At 44.3% G+C, this 26862-nt stretch overlaps 1 protein-coding gene across 1 annotated transcript in view; it reads right to left on the bottom strand.

The window, feature by feature from the left end:
• Positions 1–25914, bottom strand: part of Il16 (interleukin 16) — a 79291-nt gene extending 53377 nt beyond the window's left edge. The window contains 2 exon segments of the mRNA XM_032893295.1: positions 15720–16132; positions 25636–25914. Of these exon segments, the coding sequence (XP_032749186.1) occupies positions 15720–16132; positions 25636–25840 (618 nt within the window). The 5' untranslated portion in view covers positions 25841–25914.
• Positions 25915–26862: the final 948 nt, after the last annotated feature.

Here is a 26862-nt window from a genome sequence, read left to right as displayed (position 1 = left end):
GCAAGCCATTAGAAACCATGTGTGTGTTTGCTTGTGGGGGGGGGTGGGGTTAAAAGAAAGAGCAAAAATTAGATTAAAATGTGGGTACCTACAAACATGTACATACAAGCAACACTACACAGACCTGGCAGCTTGTGTTTGTATGTTAAACACTTATAAACATATATGTAACATTAATAATTGAAAAAAAAGAGAAGTGGCAGGAGGGATTGTGTTAATACACTATTCATATATGAAATCAAAAAATTAAATAAAAATAAAACTTTCACAACAAAAAAGAAGAAATAAATGCTAAAGAAAATAAAACTTGGTGGACTTTATAGAGAAAACAGACTTATTTAATCTTTATTTTATGGGTATTTGTGTTTTGCCTATATGTCTATGCACCAAGTGTGTGTCTGTTACCGACAAAGGCCAGAAGAGGGTACTGGATCTTCAGGAACTGAAGGTACAGCCTGCTGTGAGCTTCCATATGGGTGCTGGGAACTGAACTTGGGTTCTCTGCAAGGGCAGTCAGTGTTATGAATCTCTGAACCATCTCTCCAGCCCTGACTAAGCTGATTTTTTATTAGAAAGAATTAATAGTAATTGATCTGCTTGATAATAGCAGATGTAAATCACAAATAAATACAATGGTTCTGAATGTGCTCGCCTATACTTCACAGCCTCACAGATGGTTAGCATAACTAAAACAAACTAGAACGTGACCCCACAGCCAGGGTAACTTATGGAAGGAAAAGTTTATTTTGGCTCATGGGTGCAGAAGGACAAGGCTTCCTCATGGTGGGCAAGTGTGCAGTTGGCAGTAGCCTGAAGCAGGATGCTGGGGCTGATGTTTTCATCCACAAACAGGAGGCAGAGAGAATGATCTGGGAATGGTTCCAGGCTTGGAAACCTCTAAGTCCAAGCCTGGTGATGTTTTTCCTCCAAAGCCTCCCCAAACAGCACCACCAACAGGGGACCAAAACCAAGTATTCAAATGCCAGAGTCTATGAGGAACATTCTCATTCAAACCATCAAACCCCTTAAGAAGCTGCTAAGTCAACAGAGGCAAAAATTATTAGGGTAACTGCAGAACATGGTGTCTTTTAAAACATACACAAAACATCTCTGAAATAATCACATGCAGGATCATCAAACAATTTTGAGCAGTACAAAGAACTATAATGTCACACTGGCAACAGCACAAATAAATTGAGAAGCATTGGAGAAATTAAGTGGAGAGACAAGAAATAATACTTGCTACGGTAGTTGATGTTGGTAAGGGGGGTCAGAGTGTGTCTGGGTAGTGTAGCACTGGAGACATTTTCTTGGTAGTGCATCACTTCTCTGCTTGGATGATGTATTGATTATAAATGCGTTAAAAACTACATAAATCTGCACGTGTAATACAGCAATGTCAAATCAGCCATTTTAAGAAGTTCACCATTATTATTTTAAGTCATATCTAAGTGTGTGGATGTGTGTGGAAATGTGCATGTTAAGTACACATGCCCTTGAAGGCCAGAGACGTTAGATCCCCCTGGAGACAGAGTTACAGGTGCTTGTATGCTACCTGATGTCCTCTGATAGAGTAATGCATACTCTTCACTCCTGAGCCCCTAATTTGCCATTTCCATGTTGTGTGACTGTAACTATAGTTATATGAGATGTGCTGTTGTAGAAAACTTGTGAAGACTTAGAACTTCTCTGTGTTTTCTCTGCCATTTTCTGTGATTCAATAATCATTTCGAAAGCGGTAAACATGTATTTCTGGAGGTAACTGGAAAATACTTGTGCATCTGGAAATTAAGGAGCATCCTTCTAAGAAACTCATGACTCAAAGGAAAGCATATGGGAAACGTAAGGCATTTAGTACAAACTGGTCGTGAAAATGTACTTCGAAATCTTCTGGTTTATGCGTTCAGCAATATATGTAAAACTCTTAAGTATTCTTAAGTTCTTTTTATATTAAAAAGAAAAGATGAAAACAGGTACTGAGATAATCATTACAGAACGCTGAGCAGAACAAATAATAAGGAACTTCTAAAATAAAGATGAGCATGTAATGGAGACACTGAACAAATTAAAAGTTGGTGCTGTGCAAAGCTTTTAAAATGTTAGTGCTGCTCCAGAAGAGGTCCCTGGTGGGGAAGACAGAGAACAGAAATGACATAAAAGAACATAGCTATAGATGCTGTCTCAAGAGTCAAAAGATGGCAGAGAAACACAGGATACATTTGAGCAATCAGATGAAACTGGGAAATTATGAGAATGCATGCTTTATCAAAATCAATTCCAGAAAAATTAGGAAATCTTTGTGGCCTTGTAAAAATGAAATAAGCCGAAAAGTAAGGCTCCCCGTGAGGAAAACACTAACACCAGATGGCAAAAACTGTTACACATCATCACAGAAGTAAGTAATTTGAAACTTTGGTAACTAAGGACCACATCACATATTTCATGAGATTTGTTATGGTTTGAATATAAGCAGTCCCTAAAAACGAAACAAAATAAAACAAAACAACATGTATTGAAGGTTTGGCCCCCAACTGGTGGATGGAGTCCCTGAGAGAGGATTGGATCCTGAGGCCTCTACCTCACCAATGGACCAATCTATTGATGGGTTTATAATGGGCTGCTGGGAAGAGTAGACAGTAGGCGGAAACTAGCTGGAAGTAAAAGGTCACTCAGAGTGTGACCTTGAAAGATGCACATTGTCTCTAGCTCCTCTCCTCTCTGTCTCTCTCTCTTTCTCTCTGTCTCTCTCTGTCTCTCTGTCTCTCTCTCTGTCTCTGTCTCTCTGTCTCTCTCTCTCTCTCTCTCTCTCTCTCTCTCTCTCTCTCCTTCCCCTAAAGGCCAGGTGATGAACTTGGCCACGTGCCACGTGCTCTCTCCAGTATGCAACAGGTGCAATACCAAATGCTATCCACTGACACTGGATGGAAACTCCTGGGACCATGAGATAGGATAAGTATCTACACTTTACACTGTTTTCTCCAAGGTACTTGTCACAGGCAAAAACATACAAGACTAGAACATTTTCAATACTGGAAAGGAAGCAAACCTTGATACCAACCAATGAAAGAAAGAGGAAAAAAACACACAGAAATTCCAGTATCATCATGAGGCACACACAAGCTTGCAACCAGAATAACAATGTGGGATACAATCTCACACATGAATATAAGAGCCCAAATAAAATAGTAGTCAGCTCCATCCAACGAACTATTTAATATTGGGAAATATATGAATTAACCTATAGATTAACAGACCAAAGAAGAATAACAAATAAAAACATCCAAAATGAAACTTTCAATAAGTTCTAGAAGCTACAACTTACAGTTGTAACTTATACAAATACAGGGTTTGATTTAAAATTACCCATCATACCCAAACCAAAAAAGATTTCAAAATGAGTAAGAAAAAACATTCACATATATCTTATATTTTTGGTTGGGAGCCTAGCCTTTAATGGCTGAGCCATCTCTCCAGACCATTTTTTTGTGCGGCCACTGCCCCTCCCTCACATATCTCAACAATAAAATAACAGAAATTCTCAAGTTAACTGCCAAAAGTCTTTAAGCAGAAATCAACAAGTGTTGTGAGAAAAATTGTGAGTATGCCTAAAAACAATGAAAAAATAAAAAGGTCTATGAGATAGGAATAACCAAATCAAAATATTAGAATTGCAATGTATACTTAGAAAATTGAACATACCACAGAGGACTGGCTCAAAGAACAGAGGAAAAAATAAATTAGAAGCTGGAACAAGAAAATTACTAAATATAGTGCCCATAATATCATCTTTAAGAGTATAAAAGGGGATCTATTTAAAAGCAATAGTTAAATCAAAAATACAATTGAAATATTTTCAAGCATCCTCCATAATACTAGCAAAAGATCTCATGTTGTTATCTTCCGGATTGTGAAATTTGGAAGGCAGAAGGTAAAATAGAAAAGTAGCCAAGGAGATAATGACTGAATCCTCCCCAAATGAAGGAAAAGACAGAAAATGCTAGAAGAGAAGAATCTGAGAAGCTGAGAGAGATACAAGAGATAAACCTTGTAAAATAAATCCACATAATATACACTGTGCATACATCAAGGAAGATGATCCAAGTTGCAAAAGACAATGTTCCTCATTCCTTCTTGTCCGTGAATCCTAGCATATCGTATACATGTGTACATATCTAAATGGGTATAAACATGTAATCACTAAAACTTTAGAGAAAAGACCGGGAGATGGTAAAGAGAGGTGCTGGGCAAGGGCCAACAACCAGCGTGGCATGAAAACAGAAAGAAGACTTGGGGGATTCACAAGGGAGGAAGGAGGGGCAGGGAGGTGGGAGAGGGAGAGGACAGAGGACTCTACTAAAACACTTTCTTTTAAAATGCCACACTATCTAAACCTTTGTATGCTAATTTAAAATGTTTTAATCTTTAAAAGGCATTTTAGTTAAATTCACCAGTAGATGTTGGGAAGAACTGATACTTTTTGTTTTCATAAGCATGGCACGCAAACATCTCCATTGTTCAGGTAGGCCTCTTTTAATGTCAACTCAGTGAACCTTGTAATTTTTTCATAACGGACTTCTTATATTTCTCATATTATTTCCTAAACATTCTCTGATGTTATCGTAAATATTATCTTTTTAATAGTGCTGTTTCCAGATTGCAACTTTCTGGCATATGAGGTGCATTTTTTAACATGTTCCTGGAACTCATGTTCTGTCTCTTACTGTAGAGTCACATAAAGGTCCAAGAAAATAACGCAGAGACACATGTGCCCTTTCACACCATTCCCTCCAGCGGTAACACCCACAAGATGACAGCCCAGTGTCCCTCTTAGGTCATCAACATGGCCACCACCACACGGAACCCCTCTGTTGTGCTTTACAGCCAAAAATATCTGGTCCTCGCCTCTAGCATTTCTCCTAGATTTACTGAACATTTAAAGTTTTATGGTTCTTCCAGGGGCGTGTGAGTCTGGCCACCCACAGTTACCAACAGGCAAAACAAAAAAAGCAATCAAGAAAATGAGTTTGCTGTGTGTGTTAAAACACCAGGGAAAAGGAAGGCCTGTAGATAACTGGAGTGGACCCTTGGCACAGGTTTCACAGACATATCTCACATGCCACCCTGAGGACTGGAGACCATCTCTACGACCACCATTATCAAGGGGACACAGCAGCAATCAGACCACCTAGCTACTGAGCACTCATTTTCCTACCCCCCAAAAGATGGCAGAAAAGACCTAGGTCCTACACCTTCTCCTGTCCTCTTCTTGTGCAGCAAATGGTTACTGGGCTACAGGAAGGACTTGATGGATCGAGTGAGCCATCCGGTAGTGTGACAAGGATGAAACCCAGCAGAACAGAAACGCAGCATAACTACAGTGCCATGGCAATGGACATTCAGAAGAGCCAACCAGAACTATGTGCTTCACCTACCTACCCAGACTGCTACACAGAACTGAAGGCCAGCATTTATAGCATCAACAATCAAGAATACGCTATTTGGGGAAGTAGACGTGAGTGAATCCCTAGATAAGCCAGGTGCTGGGGTTGTCTGACCAGGACTGTAAAGCAGCCACCATCAAAATGCTTATTTCGGAGTTGGGGATTTAGCTCAGTGGTAGAGGCTTGCCTAAAGGCAGATCCCCAGCTCCAAAAAAAAAAAAAAAAAAAAAAAAAAAAAGAACCAAAAAAAAAAAAATGCTTATTTCACCACTGGAATTCTCTTGAAACAAACAAAAATTAGGCATAATCAAGGTGTTAAAGTGGTGAGTAGCAAGATCTAGGCTTCTTCTTTGTACTAGACAATGCCACAAAAAGAGCCACAGGAGATGCTAGAACTGGACAAATCTAGCCCAAAGAATCAACATTATGGTACCTCATAATCAAACTTCTAAAATCAGGGCCAAAGGCAAGTGCTTCAAAATAAGTAGAGGTGAATGACACATCTCTAAGGAAATGCTGCCACATCTGAGCACACAGAAGGCAGAAGGAACGATATGCCAGGATCTAAGAACAGAAAATAAGTGTCAGCCAGAAATGTAGTGTGTCTCAAAGCTCCCTTCCCAGGTAATCTCAGCGCTAGGAAGACTGAAGCAGGAGGATTACCAAAAGTTAGAAGCCTATATATAATGTCTCAAGCAAACAGGCAACCTCCTACTTAACCTTTAGGCACAAATGAGAGACAAAAGATATTCTCGGATGGATGAAATAAAAAGAATTTATTGTAAGTCAGTATATTATTAAAGACTGTCTAAAGCAGTGGTTCTCAACCTTCTGTGGTCCTTGAAGGCAATTCCTCATGCTGTGTTGACCCCCAACCATAAGATTATTTTTGTTGCTTCTTCACAACTCTGATTTTTCTGCTATTACGAATCATAATGTAAATATCCATGTTTTTGATGGTCTTAGGCCACCCCTGTGAAAGGGCTGTTCAACCCCCCCCAGGGGGGGGTGGTAACAAATTGAAAACTGCTGGTCTAAAGCAAGTTTCCAAATAGAAAGAAAACGATGAAATGGCTAGAACCTTCAGAAAGGAAGTAAGAGTGTTGGGACATGTGAAAACAGAATCGATTCTGTCTCCAGTGTGAATTTAGTAATATTTCTGCTTGAAGCAAACAGCATTTCTTCTATTGTGCTCAAGCTATAAAAGAAAGTCTTGGGAGGATGATATATAAAAGTGAGAAGAACCAAGGGACCTATGCTACCTAGTTTTGTCAACTTGACACAAGTTAAAAATGCCTCCATCAACTGGACTGTACATAATTCTAGGAGACATTTCCTTGATTAATGATTGTTGTGGAAGGGCCCAGCCCTGGGGTGCATGAAAAAGCTAACTGAGCAAGTCAGGAGGAGTAGGTTAGTAACCAGCATTCCTCCATGGCCCCTGCTTCCGTTCCTGCCTTCAGGTTCCTGCCTTCAGGTTCCTGCCTTGACTTCCTGCCCTGACTTCCTTCATGACTCTAAGCTGTAAGGTGAACTAAACCCTTTCTTCCTTAAGGTACTTGTGGTCATGGTGTTTATCTCATCAATAAAAACCTAATTAGGACAGAGTATAAGCGTAAGGTCTCCAAAAAAAAAAAAGATAAAATGTCAGTACCAAGAGGCGATTTGAAAAGTCATGTGTAGTGTAAATGACTATACACCTAGCAGCCACAGTGACAACTATAAAATAAACCCTCAAAGCATTCTTTAAAAAAGGAAGTTTAGAAGGGTGTTCAAATAAAGTAGAGAAGCAAAAGGAAACAAGTGGAGGAACAGCAAATATATATATATATATAAAAAATTAAAACCTACCTAAGTTCTAATATATAAATTATTACTTTAAATGTAAATGGTCTAAGTTCAGAGATTAGCAAAATAGACACCGACTTTTAGAATTAAGGTGAAGCAGGAGGATTGCAAGTTCAATACCTGGGTGAAACAAAAAGTGAGTTCAAGTCCAGCCTGGGAAACTTAGAGCAACCCCGTCCCCAAATAAAACCTGAAAAGAGACCAGGTAGTGTAGATTTGATGCAAAGTACTTGTGTAGAATACCTTAATCCTGGGTTTAAACTCCAGCACAGAAAAATAATGGACGGAGCTATCTACAAGAAACTCAGAATTATGAGGCAAGCAAACAGGTCAGAATAGGGTGAAAATATCAAACAAACATCAATCAACAATAAGCGAGGCTAATCAAATGCCATTCAAGTAAGTAAGCAGATTGGGCAAAGTATGCAGACAAGCAGGAAAATAACACTTTCAAACAAAGGATAGTATTGCCCATGAGAAGGCCAAGAGTGGATAGATTGGGTAGGGATGCTCACAGTAATCAATTTGTTTCTTAAACCAGATATTTGTATTAGAAGACTTTTTAAGAGTATGAATGCCCAACAAGCAGCTGACTGAGATGGAGGTAGATACGTGAACCCAACCAATTGTCTGAAGTCAGGGAATTGGGGGAAGGCTGGAAGAGGTTGAGGAGAAGGGCGGTCCTATGGGACGACCAGCAGCCTCAACAAACCTGGACCCCCAAGATCTCTTGGACACTAAGCTACAAACCAGGCAGCATACACTGGCTGGTGCCCCAACACATATACAGCAGAGGTCTTCCTGGTCTAGCCTCAGAGAGAGAGAGAGAGAGAGAGAGAGAGAGAGAGAGAGAGAGAGAGAGAGGATGCACATAGCCCTTGAAAGACTTGGGGCCCTACAGAGTGGGGGTTGCTGGGGTGTGGGGACATCCTCATGGAGACAGGAGAGGAGGGATGGGATGGGGAACTTTTGGAGGGCAGACTGAGAGCGGGTTAGTGACTGAACTGTGAGGAAAGGTTAAAGATAATAGTAAAGGAGTATGAATGCATCTGTATATTTATTTGTATATGCCCAAGATTTCATAAAAAGTTTTAAATTCTAAACTTAAACAAATATATAGTATACATTCAGGTAAGGGATGGAATGCCACGAGGCTTAAAGACTCTTTGAACCTTCTCCTGAGCTCACAGTAGAAGCACCCAAACGTATTCTTGGATGGAAACGCACACGTGTTTTTTATTGGTTGATGTTTCAATTAGTATAGTGGGATCTGGAGTGTAGGATGAGGGGAGAGGGTAGTGAAAGTGGCAGATGCTCCTGAAGCACACCTGCCCCTTCGTCCCTGGTCCCCTGGGGGCAGCACATGCTCTGACAAGGGACCAACCCACTTGCAGGTTTACTACCACACAATGGGCTTGGGAGTAGGGAATTGTTACAAAGAGCAAGCCTCCCCACCCTCTGACTCTGGTTTTCACTCTTGCTCACGCTATCTGTTCCGTCTTGGTGAACACGCTCCTTCACCACACAGGCTTCCTCCTCCGTGATATTCTGCTCCTCCATGAATCCAAGAACAATGGAACCAACTCTGATCATGAACCCCAATAAACCATGCTGGCTTTGAGTTGATTTTCTCGGGTATTTTGATATAGTCCTTGAAAGCCGACTAACACACTGGGCCTTACAGAGTGACCCAGACTTGGTTCACGGGTATTCCAGATAGAGGTAGCCATACAGCAGGAAGGAGTAGACTGTGTGCAGAGGCTGGGGAAAGACTCGATAGACTGTAACCTACATACAAAGGACGATGACTGAGTTGGAAAGGTAGCTGTTTCACTGACTTTTCCCAGTTCCCTTTATTCTCCTTCTACCCAGGCAAACTCTTTACTAGCCAAATGGTGCTTTGCCAAAACCATTGAGATTCAAAATGCCAACTACTGAAGCCAACTTCTAAAGGAATATTTCCAAATGTCTTCTAGCATTGGAAACAACTAGAAATCACATGGAATTTGGGTAAGCATCAGCAAGTGGGCATGAATCATACCTGTGGGCTGTCCCTCCCCACTTCCTGCACATGGACCACCCTTGCCTCCCTTTGTGTCCTCCCATATACTCTGGGGACCCACCAGCTCCATGGGAGTCCTAGAAACCCAAGCTTCCCTCACAGTGACTGCTCTCAGTACCCACAAGCGGCTCTTCTGTGGCAGGAAGAGACGAGCAGCCAGGGTATAGGGTTTCCTGCTTGCCAAGAAAGCCTAGGCCTCAAGCCACAAACTGGGCTGCTCGCAGGCAGAGGAGTGAAGGAACTGGTCTGCCCAAGGAGGCATTGATTCCACCCCCTCTGCCCCCACAGCACATGCCAGAGAGGCAGAGAGTTGAGCTGACTGCACGACCCCTGAGTCACGCTATGTGAGTGGTGACTTTGCCTAACCAATATTTTAAATTTGTATAGAAAAGCAGGATGTGCCACACTGTGGATCAAAGCGTTGCACATCATTTCAGGGGGGCAGCTGGAGGAGCAGGACCCCCCACATGTGTCTGGCCTTCTGGCTGCTGTCCTCCTCCCCCCAGACTGAGCACCGCTAACTCTAGATTGCAGCCAGAGAATGCCGACAGAATGTCTAATGCAAGCCCACATGTTAGCTCAAGAAAGGGCGATGCCTATAGACTCTCTGTCTTAAGGGTGGCCTCATTGTGCCGATTCGTACAGAGTTCTCTCCATAAATACTTATAAAGGTTGTTACTCTGAATAAGTTCTCGGTCTTAACAAAGCCTGTGTCCCACAGTTCCTTTAAAAAAAAAGACCAACTCCAGAGAGTATCAAGTGAGCAAATGGGTTTTCAGGACTATGTAGCTATCAGTTAAGATTCAGCCAAAGAGGAAGTGAGGAGCAAATTTAGATGGTGGTATTTTATCAGAAGCACTTGTGTACCAAAGCCTTCTCTCCCAGAGGTGTGTGTCATCCAGAACAGATCACAGCCTGGGTCTGAACATCTCTGAGCTGCCAGGGCTTGCAGGAGGGGGGCATCAATGGGGAATTTCAGGTGATGACTTACTTAAACCTAAGGCCCTTGAGATGAGGGACAGAAGGGATGACCAGACAGAGGGTGATGGTCAAGAGTCAAGATGGACCTCCCAGCACCACTTTCCAGGGTGGAACTCTGAGAAGTCCAAGCACTTAACTGAAGCTGGCCTACAAGTTCTTATGGAGACTTATTTACCAAGGTGGAAGGACAGAAGGGTGCATTTTAAATCTTTTTACCTTGACTTTTAGACATTTGACCTGTGGGTGTCATCTGTGCTCTAAGCTCAGGTCCTGCCCCTGTTAAAGGGAGGCCGTTTTCAGGCAGAAATGACCTCAGTGAGACACAGAAAGACAAGGAGAAATAAGGAATGGTGGAGGGAAGAACATAAGGAACCATGCAAATGAGAACCGACTCACAGAGTAACAATCATGGTATGCTTGGAAATTATAAATGTGTGCAAAATCAATCTTTGGCAGCAGCAGAGAAGAGGCTATGAGTGTTGATGGAACTGCATTCTGAGTAGTGCTTGGGTGCTCTAGTGAACTACTGGTTTAAATGAGATTATAGTATTTACTAGTATATTTTTATTTATTTTAGTGATAAAAATAATCAAAGATAACCCATTACTAGCAAGCTAATCCAAAAGAAAATGTAACAAATATATTAGTCTAAAAGATAAGAAGAAAAAAACAGGTGTAAAACATTTCAGACAACTAGAAACCAAAGGACAAGATGGTAGAAATAGTTGAACCCCTGGAATGACACTAAATATAGGCAAATGTAAGATAAAGAGTGTGATATAAAAGGTAAATAAGTGTGTACTGCTTGTGTAATTCATACCTTAAATGTATGGGCACAAGTTGAAGATGGGGTTGTGGGGGATAAGCCATCCCAATAACTAACGTCTCTTTACCCTCTACCTCCTGAATTCTGACGTTACATGAATATGGCCATCCCAAACAACCTTTTCTTTGTAATTTATCTAGTCTTTGGTATTTTGTTACACAACCCAACGCTGAGAGGCCATTAGCCTGGAAGAGTCTGTCTAGGATATAATAGACCTTCATAGAACTTTTCATTAAGAACACAGTATGAGGGGCTGGAGAGATGGCTCAGTGGTTAAGAGCACTGACTGCTCTTTCAGAGGTCCTGAGTTCAATTCCCAGCACCTGCATGTTGGCTCACAACCGTTTGTAATGGGATCCAATGCCCTGTTCTGGTGTGTCTGAAACAGCTACAGTGTACTCATATAAAATAAAATAAACAACCTTTAAAGAAAAACAAACAGAGCATGAGCCACTTGGGTTCATTATGCTCACATTGTCATCTCCACACGGATCCCAAATTCATTTCATTAAATTTCTTTTCAATCTTGTGAGTCCCTTGCCTGTATGAATGTCTGTGCACCTCAGCCACGCCTGGTGCCCATGACGGCTGGACGAGAGGCTTGAATGCCCTCAAACTGAAGTTGCAGATGGTTGCAAGCCTACATGTATGTGCTGGGAATCAAACCTGGGTCCTCTGGGAGAAGAATACGTGTTCTTAATCATTAAGACATCTCTTCAGCCCCCAGATTTGTTTCTTTACTCCAGATAATAGCTTAGAGCATGTGAAAAACCCAGTTTTTGTAGAGACTGGTAGCAAATATTGAACAGGGAAGGAGGAGAGAGAGAGGGAGGAAGGGAGAAGGAAAGGAGGGGGCGGCCTCTTTCCTCGGCTTTGACGTTCTGCTCAAAAGGCATTTTTAAAAATACTCTTTGGGGTTAGAACTTAGCTTAGTTGGTAGAATGCTTGCCCAGAATGAAGGAGGGCCTGGATTCAATCCTCACCGTTGCTTAAACTTGGTGTGGTATGTCACTGAGGTAAAAGGCAGGAAAATAAAAAAAATCAAGGTATCTTTGTCCACATAACTGTGAAAAAATTAAAGAGAGACAGACAGGCGGGCAGGCAGGTAGGCAGACAGACAGATAAGAAATTGAATTTAAAAAATAGTATTTCTATGGAAAAAGACAGCCAGTCTGAAGTATTCAGGAAATCCACCCACTTCCTCTTGTAAATGTTCTAGGTCCAATGGGACAGGTTCTGTTGGAAAGCTGGCCCAGAAGCAAGAGGCCACTGGGGCCTCAGTACACAGCAAAGGCTAGTCACTCTCATTACCATCCCAGCTGGCTGTGCACATCTGCAGGCAGGAATCACCTCAGTCCTGGGTGTGCCACACAGCACAACTTTCCAATGACACCTTCCTTTTCTCCCTTAAATTTCAACTTGGCTCTTTAAGCAACTTCCTCCTTTATGAGTTTCACATTAGGCATTTCTAGAGCAGGGTCAGGCATCACAGGGTCTCTTCCAGATGTTTGGAAATCAGTTTAACCATGGCACTGCTGAAGGCTGAGAAGGCCATCTGGGCCAACTGAGTCACACCCAAGGACACTTCTGTCAAGGGGAAGGAGGGAGCCCAGGGCAGGGACTAGAGTGTCCCCACTGGAAGGGAAAAGGGGTAGCTGTGAGGTGCTCTGAAGATCCTCAACAACCACCAGCTGACTGAGACAGAAGCAGATTCTTACACCCAACCATTGGACTGAAGTCTGGGACTCCTATGGGAAAGGACTGAAGAAGCTGAAGGAGAGGGTGACCCCATGGGAAGACCAGCAGTCACAACTAACCAGGACTCCTGGGAGCTCCCAGACTGAGCCACCAACTGGACAGCGTGCATGAGCTGATCCGAGGCCCCCAGCACATAGGACTGCCTGGTCTGGCTTCAGTGGGAGAAGACACACCTAATCGTGGAGAGACTTGAGGCTCCAAGGAGTGAGGGGGCATGGTGGGGGGTGGGGTGGGGCATCCTTCCTCTCTGTGTCTCTGTCCCTCTGTGTGTGTCCCTTTCTATCTCTGTGTCTCTGACTTTTTCTGTTTCTCAGTCTCTCTCTGTCTCTCTCTGTGTGTCTGTCTGTCTGTCTGTCTGTCTGCCCTGACATACCACACATCCTTTCCCTGAGCTGCTGCTCTGGCTAAAGTATGCAGCTAGAGGTAACTCCTCTTGTGTCTTCACACTCTGAATCCTCCTATCAACAAGCCCTTTTGGCTTTGTCTGGACAATGAGAGTTCCTGCTCCGATTATCTTCTGGGACCCCGCCCCATTCCCTCAGTTTAACCCACATAATTCCTGGCCTGGGTTATCCCCAGAGCCTCCCAAGAAGGCCCCCCTTACTCTTAGCCAGGCTCCAGAGAGTTCCCGTTAAAACAACCTGATCATGTCACTTCCCTGCCTCCAGCCACTACAATAAAGCATCAAAACATTGCCACAGCCCAACCTAGGACCCCGGCTGCTACCGTAACTTCCTTACTCTGCCTATTACTCTTCCTTTTCTCTCTGACTACCATGTTCTAGACTTTTTGATGTTCACAACATACTTTTTTTAAGGCAAAATGATGTGTATCCCTGGCTGAAGTTGAACTTGCTATGTAGCCCAGGCTTGCCCTGAACTTGCAGCCACCCTCTTGAAGCAGCCTCCTGAATGCTCCTAACATATTCTTTTCTTCTTTGTTGCATGTGCTGCCCCTCTGTCTGTGATGCCCTTCCTGCATGATCATATGTTACTGAGATTCTTTCTCAAGAGTCTGGTTGGTAGAGAAGGCTTTGTGGTCCCATACAGCACTATGGTGCCTCATGATACACACTGCACGACCTATTCACTACTCAATGTTTCTTTGTGGCCCTTCTCTACCAAGTTGTACATAGAGCCTTAGGTTGACATCCGTATTCTTCAGCCAGATGCAAGCTGCACAAGGTCAATTCATGAGACAATGCCTGCTCCAACTCGGTAAATACTGCCTGAGTGAAGGAGAACCAGCACACTTCAAGACACGCTCTTTCTCTCTCAGCCCCTTCTGCACTCCTACACTCCTCTTAGAGTACAGCTTTTACTCTAAGAAGTTTTTTGAGGGGAGCGGCATCTAAATCAAAACAGTAGCTGGCACATATTCGGTGCTCAAAAATGCCTTGCAGTTAAATAGAAGTGAGCAAATAAATTATACACTGTGAGTAAGTGAGATTCCCAAATGATTTTGCAATCCGCTTATCTGAGCTCTCATCTGCAAAAGTTCATACTGTCATCAAGTAACTTGACTCCCGTGCTAAAGATGTAGCTTGGTCAGTAAAGTGCTTGCCTAAGATTCAGGGAGCTCTAGGTTTGATCCAGCACTGTAGAAACAAGATGCAATGGCACAACCTGCAATCGTATTGCTGGAGAGGCAGTGACTGGAGAACGAGTTTATGTCCTTCCTCAGCTACATGGGAGACCAGCTTAGGGTTTATGAATCCCTGTCTCCAAATAAACATATCTAACTCTTGGCTGAGCATATCTCTCCTTACTCATGGAAAGCTGGAAGCCCAGACAGTTTATCTGAAGCCCATCAAGATGCTTGCTTTGTCTTCTACCCTACAAGGTGAGTTCAAGACTCATCAGCAGTAGTTCCGGCAAGCATGATGGTACAGCCTGCTCTAGGCAGGACCTTAAGGATGCTGCTTGTGTCTAGATGTTACTGGGACAATTGCCTCTCCCTGCTTTGTAAGTGTGGCCTGATACCTCATATTAGATAAATATTCAAGAATGGTCAGTCTGTACAAAGGTGCCAGGTTTCACCAAGGCCTTGGGATGCGTTCTCGATCTCTCTGTTACTTGATCATGTAACTGTCTCAGGGTCTGGGCAATAGGCTATGGGAGAAACCAGGCAGCACTTGAGCCCAGATCCACGGTTCTTTGGATCCTTGAGATGTACCTCCTTCTGTAGGTGGCACAAAAGCAAGATTGTGGCACTCCTTAGGGAATAACTGTAGCACATCTTTAGCCTGGATACCCCACAATTTCTATCACAGAAGACTGCCATCTAACAGGAAGAGAATATTCTCAAGCCTGGAAAGTCCTCTAACACTTACGTTGAAATTGACTGAAGGGACCTGGAAAACATTCACAGTTGCATTCTGGGAGTTAGCTTTCCATCCATGTTCCTCACCTTTCTTTCCCAAGGCCTCTCCTGTGTCCAGGTACCTGCTTCTCTGGGTATGCAGGATACGTATGTTTTGACTTTCCTATACTATGCCAAAGGATGCTTGTGTGCTGATGAGAGCTATTGCAGCTGGCATTTTTTCACCAGGGATCTAGGCTCAGTATGTCTCTGCCTGACACCATCTCTCACCAAGTATCTCAGAGAAGACTGTTGACTGTACCTGATTCACTAGCAAGCCCATGGCTGTGAGCCCTAGGCAGCCCTGCCTCATTTTTTTTCCTTGCTGCTCTGTACAGTAAGAACTCTGTTCTTCTGACTTTGGCTTAAACGGATTCAAAGACTAATTCACAGCACCAGAAAACAACTATAAGCCCTGCCAGACACACAGCCCCTGACCTACCTTCAGGAAGAACATCTTCCTGCAGTGCTTGCCCCGATCACTCCCAGCTGCTTGGAGTTGAGCAGCCTCTGAGGCCAGTGCCAGGTCTGGTATGTTGCTGAGCCCAGCCTCGGATGTGTCTGCCAGCTGCATGGAGGAGTGAAAGAAGCCCTCCTTGTCCTGGCACAGTGAAGTCTCAAAAGGGTCGGGGTACTTCTCATCAGGGCTGGAGCTGTCATCACTGGTCTTGGCGTTACAGAGGATCAGGGAACGGGAAATGGAGCGAAATTTCGTGGATTTCCGGCTCTTTCCAGAGTGGCTGTGGGGCTCCATCCTCAGAGAGGAAGTGAGGCCACGCTTCTTCCTCTCCTGTTCTCCAGGCCTTGGCCGGTGAGTGGTAGATGAACTAGGCTTAGCTGCCGCTGCATGGGTCCCTGGAGGAAGGAAGAAATGGGAAGTAGTGTGACTTGCTCCCAGCTCAGGTCCAGGAATTGAACTCCAGTGCCCAGGAAGCAGGGCAGACCAGACCCTTCACCCAGCTTGTCTTCAGGGCAAATGGAGCTTAGATAACTCAAGAAACTAACACCCCCTTCCATGTCCCAGGCTCACAGAGACTAAATCTAAACTATTTATCCAAACCTGTATCCTAGAGACAGGGAAATGGAGGAGCAGAAAAAATAAATTTAAATCCAAGGTACTAGCAAATGAGCTAAGACTCAAAATCATGGGAAAGGCTTAGGAACTGAATTGCTCCTGAGGACCCTGGCTTTGTAAGACTTTTAAATGTGCATGTTAATCTTTAAATGAAACTCTAATCTGTAGATCAGAGCAGGGAGGAAGTCAAGGAGCCCACTGCCCTGGTCCCCTTGTTCTTCTTAGTATCTTGTGCGGTGTCTCCAAAGGACTCAAAAGCCCAGGGCTCAGGCCAGTGGCCACTGATGTAAGCATTCTGCTTCCAGATGAAGATCTGCCCGTTTGCCATGGCTGGGCTGAGTGCAGAAGGCTCAGCACATAGCTAGCTCTTGACAAGCCCACGTGCCCTTCCTCAGCCTGGCCAGTGTACCACATGGAGCTAGGAGCGCCTACTCTGTCAGCCACTCCTCCGGTTTATTCACCCAGCTTCATAACCCTAGTCTGACTCCCCCATCAGGCATACAGTCCAACTCAGTTTTGCCAAGAGGCACCTCTCGTGGATTCGGTGTCCATGAGATAGGTGGCAAAGCGGCCTAATGCTGTAGCCAGACAAGTTCTGACTTGGGTCCAAGCCACAAAATAAAGCCTGTTGCCAGAACAACAAACTGTGGGATGCTCTTGGCAACTCGCCCTGCTGCTTGTGTGCATGCAGGATGGAAGCAGGCGATGCACAAAGCTGCCAGCAGTTGTGACATAGACCCTTTCATCACATGTCCCCCAGAGAGAATGACTTCTTAGGATACTGCCTGAAGCACCTGGCAAACACACACACACACACACACACACACACACACACACACACACACACACACACACACACAGTGTTAAAAAACAAAACAAACAAACAAAAAGCACTGTTGCATCTTGGGCTGAAAAAATGAGATGTCACAGCAAATGAAGGTGCTTGTCACCAAGCCTAATGACCTTGGTCTGGTCCCTGGAACCCACATAGCAGAAGGCTGATGCTTCCAAGTTGACCTCTGACGTTTAAGCTCCACAATCTACTATGGTGTATATGTTCATAATCATACATGGACACACTAAATAAAAATGCAAATATTATTTTAAAAAACTTAACTCTATTTTCCATTTCATGAGGGACTCCTTGCCAATATCCCAAAATCCTTTATTCTTTGCCCACCTAGCTCACATGATAAGAGAACTCCAGCCATAATGGACTGTCCCTGTAATGACAGTTGTACTAGGTGATATGTTTCTGAGCCCTGAAGGCCACACTCATTCTTGAGCAGATTGGTACAAGGAAACCTTCATGGCTACCAGCTGGGCTCCAGTACTGGCCAACAAATGTGCTGTGTTTCTATAATTACCTCCAGCATGCACTCAGTCACTTCAAAATGTCACGACTGTAGTGTGCCAGGAAGTGTTCTGACGGCTTTAGCACTTAGTCCTCATAACCCATGTTATGAGGCTCTGATATTGTCCTCTTGTCACAGAGAGATGACCAAACCACAGGACAGTGACCATCATGAAGCTATGCAGTGTAGCTAGATCCTGAGCCTCCAAGCTGGCTCTCCACAGGCCGAGCTGCTACCACACTCTTCTTCACTTAGTAACTCCTGCTACATGGGATCTTGATGGCCCACACATCACCCTTCCTCTGTCCCTAAAACTATGTGGTAGTCCAGGTACCGTGGTGCCTGTAATTCCAGCATCTGGGAGGTAGAGGCAGGAGGATGAGAACTTCAAGGCCAACCTCAGCTACGTAGTGAGTTCAAGGCCACCCTAGGACAGAGGAGACCCTATCTTGAAAACACTAACAAATCTGGCTCCTTAAATCTATTCTTGCAGCTGCCCTTCCTGTCACCCCAGCCTGGTACTCTTGAATAAATGCTCTGTGCTCTGCACTTTCTCTCCTTAACTCACCACTGCTGCCAGATCCGGGACTGGGGTTTGCTTCCTTCCCCTAAAGCCATGGAAACTCCCGTATCAGTTCCACATTCAGTGTGTCCACAGTCTCAAACGCAAAGCTGAAACTACCTTTGTCTGGAGAGGATTGATCTGCATCTGTCCATGGTCTTTGAATTCTCAGTGCCTTTTTTTTTTTTTTTTTTTTTCTGTTACTTGCTTCTCTTTTCGATATCCCCTTTCAAATTCAAACCATCACAGCTGCCCTCGGGCTGCCATCTCCAGCACAGGAGGTCCTCAACTCCCTGTCCTTTCAAATTCCCAGAACTGGCAGCTCAATAGCAACATCACTGTAGATAATGACTTAGGCTGAACCTCCTTCCTTTCAGATCAACCCCAGTGGGACGTGCATGGCCTATGTGTGTTGTGTGTGGGATGTGTGGTGTGGAGGGTGTTTTGAGTATATGATTGCGTGTGTTTGTGTGTGTGTGTGTGTGTGTGTGTGTGTGTGTGTGTGGAGAGAGAGAGAGAGAGAGAGAGAGAGAGAGAGAGAGAGAGAGAACTTGTACATTAGCTATTTGAAAATTCGAAAACCAATAAGATTTATGTTGGTTGGAATCTTTCTAAAACTTTCTGAAAGCAGGCAAGGAAGAGCTAAGGAAGAGATGCTAAGCATCACTGTATGGAGAGTAAACCTGACAGGGAAGATTCAGAGGTCAGGCAGATGGGGTGAGAAGTGAAGAAGAGAACAAGGAACAGAAGGACAGGGAAATGTGAGCAGAGCCAAGCCTAGATGCTGTCACATAGCAGCTGGATTTAACCATGCCTGAAGCTATACTATTTATGCTGTTATGCAGATCAACACATTCAGGTTTAGGCTTAAAAGTGTATCTTCCTGAAATAAAAGTCTTTGGTCTACTGCTAGTAGTCTAATCCCGAAAAACAATGACTTCTGGAAAATAATGTGTTTTCTAGGCTACTTCAACCCCAGCCAAAGCTTGCCTTTCCCTCTCTCCATTCCCACTCAGAGCAGCTGGTTCTGAAAGTCTTGATCTACCAATCTCCACTGAACCTCAGATTACACACCCCGTTACCTTTCTCCCCCATGTCCTCTCTTTACCTACCCCAGCCATGACCAGTCACTCACTGGACGTCTTCTAGAGCAAAGAAACTATGGGGTCCTTTGAGGTTGAGGTGCAGAACTGTAGGCTTCCTTGGCTGGGGACACTGACTGCATGCAGGACTTAGACCAGAGGAGGCTCAGATTTCTTGGTGGAAACTGCTCAGCCCATGAGTGTAACCAGTGAGTCCTGTCAGCTCTGAAATGCAAGCTCTTCTACAAGGAGTGGCCATTTCTAAGGCTGGGTCCTCCTGAGAGATGACAGAGACCGTGAGATAGAAAAGAGGCACTCACCCTCCATCTGAGAGCAGCAGACCACTCCAAGTGAGCCTGGCCATCCCAGAGACTGTGACTGGGAAAAGAATGCAAGGCTGAGGTGGAGAGACCAGAACCTCGCTTCTGTGGAAAGGGACTTCCCTCTAGGCCTAACACCAAGAGAGACAGAGATGGGAGGGGAATAATTGAAAACACAGCATGGCAGTCACGTGGCTCAGCTTGGCTTTGGTAATTGTGCTCAGGACATTAGAACTGGTTATTGCTCTCGTGTGGAACCAAATGTCAATGGTGCTGGGAGCCAGCTGTGCCACACACCCCCTCCTCAGTCCTCTCTGAAAGTTCAAACCAATAGCTTTTCTCTTACTTGGTCCCCAGGATTCCTAGCCAGTGTCCTACTAGGTTTCTTCTGACGCTGGCAGGCTCTGCCCAAGATTTCCCCAATGTTTTCTACATACAGAAGGGCGTCAGTAAGGAACGCCTCAGAGAAGCCCTGCCTTCTCAGTCCAGGGAAGGACAAAGGACTAGAGAACTATTCTCCCATGTCCTGGCCAGTGTCCCTCCTAACACCTGAATGAGACTGCTTCTCTCTGCCAGGCTTCCCAAAGCACAAAGGTACTATATAGAGTCACCTTTTCTGTCATGCAGAAGATTAACTGGAAAAGAGGAATGGGGACCAGGGTCCTCATAGGTACTCAGGACACCTGACCACAGCTGAGCTGTACTTTATGTACATTGCAGTGCCAAGGACTAGAGAGCAGTGACACTTGCTTCCTTTAGAGGCCTTGAAGAAAATTCCCCACTTCAGGCTAGGCAGCAAGGTCTGTAAGCCTTCCTTCCCTCTCTTCTACATTCCCTCACTTCCTCCTCTCTCTTCTTTCCTTTCTTCCCCATCCCCCATTTCCCTGCCCTCTGCTTCCTTCCTTTGTTCTTTCTATCCTCCCCCTCCTTTCCTTCCTCATTTGCATGCGGCCAGTGTGTTGGGCAAATCCATCACTGGAGCCGCAGCAGCCTCACGCTTGGATCTGCGTGAAACATCATTCACGGACTGGAGAACTGGAGAGGACTGTAAATCACCATGTGGCGAAAGGGGAACCCTTTGATAAATGTGTTTGGAGTTTCTGCATTCTCCCACAGTGTCCTATTTCAAAGGCAGTTTTGAAGTCTGGCCATTCCAGCCCAGGGGGTATATTTTTTTGGTCTTCATCTGAAAAGTGATTCAGAAATAAGAAATGAAGGGAAGAGGTGAGTGTCCCTTCTCTGCCCCAAAAGAGATCATTAATAGAATTAAAGGGCCCACAGCTGAGTCTGACCCTCTGTGTGTATATAAACTGTACACAGGATTGGGAAGCCATATAGCATCTCTGGGCGTTAGTATCCCCATTAGTCAAGCTATGTTGGAATATTACACTTGTCATTTTTCTTCCTCTACCCTACTACATCACTGAGGAGACCAACTCTACTCTCTGGGGCTTGGCACAACTCAGGGAGGTTGCATATGGTGGGCCAAAAGCTGAAAAGCATCTCAATGGCCCCTCTCACTGACACCTGCACTAACACAGGAACACCATCCATTTGGGACCACAGACTGGAGGACTCCAATGACATCAGAGTGAAAAGAAGCCACATGAGCTGACATCTGAGCTTAGGACCTATCTAGAAGGACATTCTGGAGTCTGGAAAGTATATAAGAGCCCAGGGTGAATATCTCACATCTCACAGAGGTGCTGAACTTTTGGCATCTGGGGAAGTGGTCCTCAATCACTAAGGCACAGGCCGGACGGGACACCTTTGAATAACTCAACAGCACTTAAGTCCAAGGGCACAGGGCCAGGCAGAGGAGGGATTCCTCTTGAATAAGGAATATTCATACAATGTAATTCACCTTAAGAAAGATCTAGTAAAACTCCAGCAAACATATTTATCTACTCTTACTCCGAGGGGCTACCTCAGGCTCAATACTTGTGACTTCCACCCTGCCAAGCACCAAGCAGAATGTTAGTTCAGAATCGCTTGAGTGAACATCTGCATAAAGCCACAGCATACTTGTAGTTACAGCAAGAGGGTATCTGACTGGAACATCCGAGGCTCGACTCTGGAGCTAACCGTATCTGAATGGTGGGCCCGACACTCACCCCTGCAGTATTAAGCAGTGCACGTCTCGTATGGCTTAGTTACTCATGAGATGGGGATGGCTATGCTAACCCCTGGGAGGTTGAAGGGAAATAATTCAGACTAGGACTTAAACTTGTTTGTTTGTTAAGTTTTATGGATGCACACACGTTCAAAATAAGATAAGCAAGAGTCCGGCTAAGGATGGCCCACCTTGCTTGGCTACCTGAGTTAATAAGAAAGAGAGGAAGAGTTAGGCATGGTGGCACACACCTTTAATCAGAGCACTCAGGAGGCAAAGGCAGACTTATCTCTGTGAGCTTAGGGCCATCCTCCTCTGTGTGAGAGGGACCTTGTCTCAAAAGAAGTAAGGAAGGAAACTAAGAAGAAAACGAAGAAAGAAACAATGAAAGAAAGAAGAAAAGGGAAAGTGAGAAAATGTAAATAACTATGAACAATCTAACAGTGTGCCAACGGGAGACGATGTTAGACAGGTTACGGCACATTGTGCAGCCAACAATGGGAATGAAATCGATCTACATGTGCAGATATGGTGGAAGGTTGGGGGGTTCTGAGAGCTAAGGTCTATTATAAAACAGTTGTCTAAACTTAATCTTAATTTATGAGAAAAAATGCTTTTATGGATAAACTGAAAACTAGTAATCACTTTGAGGAAACTAAGAGGCCTCTCATTTCTACATAAATCGTTTTCTGTGCTTGGTTCCTTTTCATATCGTCACAACTCATCATTACAACCAGGAAAATAAAAGTTGTGTTTTAGGAGACAAAAATATAATGCCACATCTAATTGTTAATCATGTGGTACTGGCCTGGTACTTTTATCCCCACTGCTAGCTTTTATGGTGCTAGAAGTTGCTATGCAGTCTACCAAAGCAGAAAGTAAATATTGCCCATCTGTGAACCCTACTGGGTACAATAATCCCAGAAAGACATCCCCCCTCTGAAGTAATAGTGGTTATTTGAGTCAGAAATACTCACACATGTCACAGGCCAAACTAGAGAAAGTATATTATTATTCTGCTGAATGGACATAGTGTTAAACCAACTCTCAATGACTTATCAATATGCCCATAGACCATTGCATCTGTCAATCCTCACTAGAGAAGCTTCTTCCTGCAGTAGACAGTGATTACCTCAGAGGCTCCCAACTGCTCAATGTACAGAGAATAAAGACTGGAGTGCTCTGGCCTCCCTCCCACCTATATCACTCCCTTCCCACAAAGCTCGGAGATCATTGTGCAAAGTGTGTAGAAAGACTGTGAAGTCCAAAAACAGTAGATGTCAACAAAAGAGTGGTTTCCAGATAAGGCTTGGCAATTGTACGGGCTCAAACCACATAAAATCCCAGCATGGATGGGGAAATGTGGGCAGGAACTCATACTCCTACTCCCACTTGAGAAGCTATTGATAACTAATGGCTGCTGGGAGAGGGAAGCCAATTTACTTTAAGAGTATGACCACTGGTAGGTCAACTAGACTCCAGGGCATGGCCTCATACTCAAGAGACTTGGGAAACACAAATTGCATAGATAGGTTTTTTTAAAAGACTCAAAGTAAGTGCGATGGATCTGGGAGGAACTGGGGGATATGGGGAGTGAGGGAGAACAAAATATATTACATAGGAAGGTCTCAAAGAACTGAAAAATATTATTTAAAACATTTTGGCAATGCTTAGAACATTTATTAAAGTTAAAAAAACTTGTTGAATCTAAGCTGAACAAGAAGACGTAGTAAGCATTCCAGCTTCTGAAACACTGTTGTGTGTCAGGCGGTGGCAACGCGCTTTGCTGAGGAGCTTGAGGGGCCAAACTCTGACCTTCAAATCTACTGAAGGCTTGTGTGACTTGGTTTTGCTACCTGTCAAATGGACATGATAACAGTGGATACTTCTCATAAAGTTTATGATAACAAATGGAAGGTAGAAGTTTGGCCCCAGCTCCGTGCTAGTTGGTTAGTGACATCATACCAGCCATCTTCCTCACTATTACTTAAAGCTAAGTCTCCTCTGAGGCCTTCTTTGTCCACATTATACTATTGTTATATAACTAGTTAGTTAATTTGTTTGTTTTTTTTAATTGAGCACATATTTATTATGTAGAGTGACCTGTAGGATGTAAGCAATTGCCGAGCCATAATCATAGCCCTCTTACTGACTCAGAAGGTCAGTAATTGAAGCTTGGACCTCCAGTTTAAACTCTGTTCTTTACTAGAATAGCATGGTTATTGTCAACTAATTTTCAATTTTACATCCTTGTTTCTTGATTTTTTTTATTAGAAAATTCCAGCTTAGTTGTTTTGTAGCCACAGGGATGTGTCTTGGACACTAGTTGTTGGCATGTGTCGAGGCTGACTTTGTAGGATGACAGATGAGTGTTATAAGTAGTCTTTGAACTATCACATGTGCAGCAGGAGGCTGGCAGCTCATATGTCCCCTCCCACCTCATGCACACATACTTTTATTATCTTCTTTTCACACTTTTTATAGCGTTGGAAAAGTAGTTGAAAAAATGTTGCCCAGACACACTGCAGCAAATCTGACAGTCTCCTGCCTCCTTCAGTAACTGCTATGACCATTCCTGCACTCGTGGGGTTTGGCTGGAAGTAGCGACAGCCACCCTTGACGGACGACGAAAAAAGAGGAAGACAGGTGAGACTGCACCAGCCACCTACATCTGAACCTTGCTGTGGCTTGAGGATATACAGTTAGGAGAGTATAAGGTCAGAAAAAGAGAGGAGAGCTCATGGCTGACGGAGGTATGGCAGGAGTCCTTACCTTGGACAACAGGAAGATGGTCACTGTGTCCAAAGAGAAGCCAGGCATACTTCAGGCTACAGGGCCACACCCACTGGGGCCCTAGAATACAGCTTTTTGAGCTTTTATGATTTGATTCAAAGTTTGAACTTTGAATCAAGGTACACATTATTAACCACACGTAAGATACCCAGATAAGTAAATGTTTATAAACTCATAAATAAACATAGGTAACTAAAGCAAGACATCATCACATAATACCATTATTGTGTTATAAATAAAAACACTGGAAAGTTCCTAGAATATATGACTGTGGGTTAGAGATGCCGCAGGGGTAAAAGACTTTCCTTTTAAGGATAAGGATCAGAGAGAGTTTCAAACCCTAGCTCCCACACTAATGCACAGTGGTTGTGGTAGCCTGCCTATAATTTCAGCACTTGGGAAGCTGAGCCAAGGCACACACACACACACACACACACACACACACACACACACACACACACACCCAGAGCAAATCAGCTAACTACAAAGGTCAAATGGATGATTGGTAGAAGAGCCTGCCTCAGAGAGCAATTGAGGAAAATACCACACACCAACTTCTGAGCTCCACATGTGCAAGCACACACATACACAGACACCCACTCACATGCCTGCCCCCAACACAGGAACACACACACACACACACACACACACACACACACACACACACACACACACACACACGCTCTATACACATAGACAAACAAAAAGATTGATTTTGTGAAGAATCTTATACACTTGTGAGCCCTATCATTTTATATGTAAAAGGGAATTTCTCACTAAATGTATTGATTTCCAATCTACTTGAAAGTCACATAGCAAACCTCGATCCTGACACTTCTGTTGATGCTTCCAGCCGGGTCCGTGGTATATCCTGTGGAGTTCTCATTTCCCTGGATTTCCTGAGTCTCTCCATGTGCCTCTGGGTCTCACAGAAGTAGCTGATACAAAAGCATCCTGATTGTAACAGACTTTTTTTCTGTCACTTTTGGAGCTACATTCCTTGTTGGTCTTTTTCCTATGCTGAGGGAAGATTAAGGAAAGGGCTCAGAGTTACTCACGGTTAGGCTGGCCAGGTAAGAGATGCCATGAGCCGCAGGGAGGGGGTGCCGTCCCCTGACATCCCAGCAGCGGGGTGCGCCTGTGGATATGCCAAAGAGCATATTGGTGGTGGCCTCCTCCAGCTGACAGAACAGAGCAGCCACATCCTAGCTGTTGTACCTGTCCCTTACAGATGCACTTCTGCCCCCACGGTGCAAGACCCATGAAGATCCCTATTCTGCATGGATCCTGACATCAGGTCACAAGGCAGGGAGCTAGGAGTCTAGGAGCTGCTTCTGTGGCATCTAATTCTCTCCTCCAGGGACAAATGGAGCAGGCACCTCAGCTCCTGATTCTCTGCCTTCCTTTCCCCAGGCGGCATGCTCACGCACAAGCTGCGCTCAGCAACCCCATCTGCTCCGTGCTCTTTTCGGGCAGGGACCTCTTCATGTTTCTGGCAGACACCAGGCAACCTTGTCTAATTACAATACTGTCATGGATGAGTCCCGATTTCTACAGAGATCCAAAAGAACTTGGAGTCCGTTGCTGATTCGAAGCTGCCTCCCAATCAGAAACATGGGGCTCACAGAGCCATTTGTTTATTTTCACTGTCTTGGATTTTTGTTCCCCACATATGGGGGTGCGAGGCTGCTGACAGAGAGCTGTGTTTTAAGAGGAAAACCATCTCGCATATGGAGATGCATTGCCAGTCTCAATAGGCAGTGCAGACACAAACAATTCCCTCTCCTGATAAAATGTGTGTGTGTGTGTGTGTGTGTGTGTGTGTGTGTGTGTGTGTGTGTGTTGCAATGTGCACATACTCAAGACTTATCTACATGAGTGTACCCTCCTGTGCATGCACCTGTGGAGGTAAGAGGTCAATATTGGCTGGCTTTCTTCTGTGGTTAGTCACCTTATTTTTTGAGACATGATCTGTCACTAAACCAGAATCTTGCTGTTTTACGTAGGTTGGCTGGCCAGTAAGCCCCAGGATCTCCCTGTTTCTGCCTGCCCAGTACTAAACTTATAGACATAAGAAGTGGAACCCACTTTTCCGTGAGTACTGAGGATCTGAACGCAGGTTCCTGTGCTTGGGTAGCAAGCCCTTTACCCACTAAGGCACCTTTCCAAGACCTAAACTTACTCTTGGTGTTCAAGAATCCACACAATAATCAGTTTCTACTGCTCACTGTAATTCGGACACTTGGGCCATATCGTATAAAGCATGGTCCTTTACAGCCTACTGG

This window comes from Rattus rattus, chromosome 2, assembly GCF_011064425.1.
Source record: "Rattus rattus isolate New Zealand chromosome 2, Rrattus_CSIRO_v1, whole genome shotgun sequence".
In the NCBI taxonomy this organism is placed as follows: Eukaryota; Metazoa; Chordata; class Mammalia; order Rodentia; family Muridae; genus Rattus; species Rattus rattus.
The sequence above is the reverse complement of the archived record's forward strand: the minus strand, read 5'-3'. Positions and strand labels throughout refer to the sequence as shown.